The 4930-nt window shown below is 42.2% G+C and overlaps 1 protein-coding gene across 2 annotated transcripts; it reads right to left on the bottom strand.

The window, feature by feature from the left end:
* Positions 1 to 312: 312 nt before the first annotated feature.
* On the bottom strand, positions 313 to 4252 carry LOC123122074 (uncharacterized). 2 transcript variants are annotated; one of them, XM_044542210.1, is made up of 7 exons: positions 3815 to 4186; positions 3145 to 3227; positions 2940 to 2975; positions 2392 to 2864; positions 2044 to 2305; positions 1894 to 1966; positions 313 to 704 (listed from the first exon to the last, which is right to left on the bottom strand). In XM_044542210.1, exons 3-6 carry the CDS (start codon positions 2946 to 2948, stop codon positions 1922 to 1924), a joined length of 789 nt encoding a protein of 262 aa, XP_044398145.1. In that variant the 5' UTR covers positions 2949 to 2975; positions 3145 to 3227; positions 3815 to 4186; the 3' UTR covers positions 313 to 704; positions 1894 to 1921. The 2 variants fall into 2 exon arrangements, with proteins under 2 accessions (XP_044398145.1, XP_044398144.1); XM_044542209.1 differs by lacking the exon at positions 3145 to 3227 and having other exon boundaries at positions 3815 to 4252.
* Positions 4253 to 4930: the final 678 nt, after the last annotated feature.

The following is a 4930-nucleotide window of genomic DNA, read 5'->3' on the forward strand; positions in this document are numbered from 1 at the left end:
TTACAATCAGGGTAGTAAACTGCCTTGAGTATACGCGCGCTTAGGGAGTCTGGTTCCCAATTGTTGTGCAGGGGATTAAATGGCAGAAAGGGTTTGAGCCCAACAGGGATTAGAGTGACAGAAGTTCCACTCAAACTACTCTGTATTGGTCACTCAAGAGATGTATTTTGAAGCCTCATCCCCACTTTACGGTAACTCATGTACTAGCAAGTCACCACGTAGACACGCAGTGTAACTCTTGCACAACTTAGCAGTCAACCTGGTGACAACGTGTAACCTGATATTGTTCAACTAACGCTCTAATGATTAAAATAAAATTATTCGCCTGATGACTTCAAGAAATATAACCATCAAGTAACACACAAATCAACCTAGTAAAACCAAGATTTATCAGTCAAACGAGATAACTACTGAACCCAAATGAGTAAAACTGAGCTGTATACCCTCATTTAGCACAACGAAGACTGATCCATAGTTTGGCTGAGATGAAACTATCCTTTTGAGATACATGTGACAAACATAGCAGGCTGCTTATGATCGGTCCACCCATGAAAGCAATGTTCAGTGAACTTGGTAAAGACTGCATCTATGCATTGTGACATTCAAAATAAAGTTGAATTCAAGCTTTGTAGGCACTGCGAGTTGGTGAAGAAGGCATGACACTTCATGTACAAAATTGCAATTAGACCATAGGAGTCGGCACCCTGAATCATAAGAATTACATGCAGAACTGTTCTCAGTGACCAAACAAGTAAGGAGAAAGATAAGAATACAGATTGAGTAGTAACCAAACCATCTACGGCATTACTAATCTTGAGTTCTTGACACTGTCAATTCTTACTGAAAATATCCAAGGTTTTGCGTCAAAAGAAAAACGGAAGGTGCGATTCTAGTAAAATTCTACTTACAATCAGCTAAACTGTTACAAGTAACTCGATAAAAATCAAATGGAGATATAGTGTGATTAGACTAGCTCAACTCGTATTTATTTTTCCTAGTGATGGAAAAATGGACATGCAGCACCATACAAACTGATTCTTTCTAGTGATAGAAATCTAGAGTTGCTGTCGTACTTATATAGGCAACCATAGCTTGTGATCTCCATGCAGGGATTAGGATTTCAGTGGATTGTGCAAACGATAGCACGCTGCACTACTTATCAATCTCATACAGTTAAATGATTAATCCAGGACCACGTGTGAAGACGAATTGTTGCATTCTAACTGTAAACATTTTATTACCAGTTCAAAGGAGTAGGGCACAATGAACGAAAGAAGCTAAGGAATCAAAGCGCAAAGTTAATGTTACATATCATATATACCAAGATTTCTCACAGAAATCACAATCACAGACACTGTGTCTGAAAAGAGCACTCTGAGTATCAAGTGCAACCAAAATTAAGTTTCTTAATTTTTGTGTTACTCCCATACAGTATAGGAACTTTCATGGAATTCAAACCAAAATGAAAAAGGCACCTGTACATTAGCCCCTTGCGCAGGTCAGGAAGGTCCGACAAATATTATAAACAAAAATACAGGTTGTAGTATGTAACAGGTGCATTTAACTGGAGTTGCACAAGAGAAGGTATGATAGCTTGTGCTCTTACACTAACACCACTTGAACAAAATCCAAACTACGGGTACAAGGTTCAATTGCAAAAAAGGCAATCGAATACACACATCCACAAAGTCAGAAATGATTGAGAAACTGAGTTGCCAAATTAACAACCTCAGTCGTTTTCAAAATTCATTTGTACTAACAATGCAACTGTTTAAAGCAGATTAATTATCAATTGAACGACGTGTTTAAACTCTAAAGCACCTACAACCAATTTGATAGAAGCTAGAATAGCAGCAGCAAAATCAGAAGTATGCAGAAAATCAAAAGTCTGACCTGCTCATGACCTATCTTCTTGCTTCTTCTAACCTCCCATCTTCTTCTTTTTTCGCTCTTTCATCAATTTCTTCTATATTGACACAAGTGTAACTAGAGTTACAGGAAACCATTTATTTTTTATGCCATTCTAAGTAAATATCAATGTACCTCTATTTTCCTCCTTGCCTTCCTGAAAAAATACCAGGCATGACGTGCATAAATCAGATCAGAATAACATTTAACTTCATCACTCCATATTCTTGGATGATTGGTGTCTACTGAACCAACAAACAGACCACTGAAGTCAAATACGGGTGCTCCCAGTAGCTCTTCAATTTCGGTTGTACAACCAAAAGTAAACCACTTCCCACTTCTCGGCACGATGCTGTCGGAATCAGCAGGATTGGCAATAGCTTCAGTTCTTGGGTTACTACAATAGGTCAGCGTACAATTAATCAACAGCACCAAATATGGTTATTAAGCTGCATGAAAAATTGTAAGAGTGGGAAACCTTACATAACAGAACTTTGGTCCGAATTCAAGCAACCCAAGTGCACATTTGATAGAATGAGGACATCGTCCCTGCCAATCCTCTTTCTACTGCGGAGCACTGGATGATAAGGGTGATCAGGCTGTTCTACTGACAATATCGTGACTGACTTTGTTTTTTTGATAAAGATTTTAGCAGCCTTCTCATTATTATCATGGAAACGAACACTGAAAGTATCAAAAGCAGCTGTGTTGATTTGCGAATGATGGACAGCTATAAAGATAACTCTTTTACTAACTCCAATGATAAAACCAGTGCAAGATTTATAATGGGTAGTTCGCATGTTTTGTTGAATATAACGATCTCGCTCTTCTCCTTCCATCGGTGGCATATCCATAAATTGATGGCAAGTCCCACGGGGTTCGAATGACAGAACAAGTACAACTGAGCGAGAGACTTTGATTGTCAGATCATCCAAGAACTCTTGGCTCCCACAAATCTAAGAAATAAAAACAAGAATTAGTACTTCAAACATGTCATGTTAGTTTCCATAGATAATGTCAAATAGGAATACCGGAGCCATTGCAGTTGCGCGTTCACGATCTGTGATCTGCACAGAGGAAGCATGTCAGAGTGTCAACTACTAGCAAATACAATGCCATAGCAGCTCATTATAAGAGATAACCAAAATGATGAACAAACGACTGGCACCAACTCACAACATATATGGGTAAGCATAAAGCAATAACGAGAGTGCACATTGGTGATGATAAAATGACCTCGGTTTGCGTCCACTCTACTTGGCATTTCCATGGCCATTAACCACACATTGCCCAGACAATCATCGCCGTGACCGAGTGCTCTGTAAGCAACGAATAGCAGATTAAAACTTGGCCTCTGCCTGCCTCTGAACCAAACTCCGAACTTCATCTACTGCAAATTCTCTGCAATCAGCAGGAGATGGAAGATGGGCCAAGTTTTCAACCAGAACATTTTACACTACGTACATGCTCTGTTGTAAACAACAGAGAAGTTCATTTTGCAGCACCAGATGAATCCAATTTTTTGCATGGCAAACAACTACCTCTCAGTGATGTTGTGCTGAAACAAGGGTGCTCACAGTGAATAATTTGTCTCTAACGTACTTGGGGTTGGATCATAAATCCACAGTTGCATTGACGGAGAAAGAGATGTGTTCTCAACAGTGAAACATTGAGACGCGCAACTCTCGGCCGAACATGAAAAGAAGTGCACGTCGAAAGACGGATTTCTTTCAAACAAACAAAAAAAGACTGATCGCATTATATTAAGCTCTTCTAGCGACGACAGTACGATCTACGAAAAGGAGGCAGTTGATTACTAGTTCTATATTACCCCGCAAAAGAAAAATAGCCCAAGATTTATCGGGTTCCAGAGACGCTAGATGAAGAGAGGAGAGGAGAAACTCACCACCGCTGCTCTTCCCGACCAGCCGCTGCTGCTGTTTCCTGCCTGCCCCCACGTCCCCGATCGCCTCCTTCCGCCACCGCTGTGGTTCGCCGCCTCCCCGCTCGCCGCCTTCCGCCCCCGCGCCCGCTGAGGTGCTCCTGGTTCCCCTAGCCCCCGTCCAACCCGCCGCCTTTGGCCGGTCCTTCCACCAGCGCCTGCGGTGCGGCGCCGCCAGAGATTCGGGAGGGAGAGACGAGAGGGCAGCGGAGCAAGCGGCCGACGGTTAGGTCCACGTGGGTTACTTGCCCGATCTATGTAGAACTGAATCTCAGGAGGGGAGAGGAGTAGGTAAGGATGAACACCACAGAGGACAGCGGTCTCTCTCTCTCGAGTTTTTCTTTTTCCCTCAACAACAGGAGGCGCTCGGAGCGCCAAACTTTTCATTCAGCTCAGTAACAAAAAGCCCTGAAACTGAAAAATCAGATACAAGAGAATCTACAAGGCAAGTCAATTTTTTTAAGAGTACATTAAATATGTACCATTGATTTATAGAAGGCAAAGATTAGTTACAAGAATTACAATTGATGGCCAAACCACAATTGGTTGGCACATCGAACTCACCGTTCCAACTCAGGCACTCTACTACTCAAATAAATGTTGGACTCCTCTTCCTCCTGCCAACACTCATCTCAAAAGTTTCCGATGTATCAATTCAACATTGCCCCATTCATCTGTGATAGCATTTGTAGCAAATACCCTGCCATTTCTCTGCTTCCACAAGTTCCAGCAAACTAGGACACAGAAAGCATTTGCAGTAGGTCTTGGTAATACACTTCCTCGACTTTGCCCACCAATCCTCCAGATTGTGCGGAAGTATCTATGCCAAGTCTCCTAAAGCTTAGGAACCAGACCTGTCGAGCAAAAACGCACTGAAGTAGAATATGGTCCATAGTGTCCTCCTGATCACACAGGTAGCAAACTGAAGTCTGATCTTGCAGCCCATGCCTGAATCTAAGGTCCGACGTCCAAAGACGATAGTGCAAGGCCAGCCATATGAAGATCTTGCAAGTGAGCGGTGCCCAGCACCGCCAAACTGCAGATGCACATTGGAATCCCATGCCCCCTTCGCAAAGCATC

This window comes from Triticum aestivum, chromosome 5D, assembly GCF_018294505.1.
Source record: "Triticum aestivum cultivar Chinese Spring chromosome 5D, IWGSC CS RefSeq v2.1, whole genome shotgun sequence".
In the NCBI taxonomy this organism is placed as follows: domain Eukaryota; kingdom Viridiplantae; phylum Streptophyta; class Magnoliopsida; order Poales; family Poaceae; genus Triticum; species Triticum aestivum.

What these genes read in the sequence shown, in the direction of transcription:
- LOC123122074 (XM_044542209.1), bottom strand. Translation starts at nt 4,237, where the DNA reads ATGAAAAGTTTGGCGCTCCGAGCGCCTCCTGTTGTTGAGGGAAAAAGA. An exon ending in GCGCAACTGCAATGGCTCCG is followed by an intron (nt 2,865 to 2,939) that starts GTATTCCTATTT and finishes TTTATTTCTTAG; the next exon opens with ATTTGTGGGAGCCAAGAGTT. An exon ending in AGGCAAGGAGGAAAATAGAG is followed by an intron (nt 1,967 to 2,043) that starts GTACATTGATAT and finishes GTGTCAATATAG; the next exon opens with AAGAAATTGATGAAAGAGCG.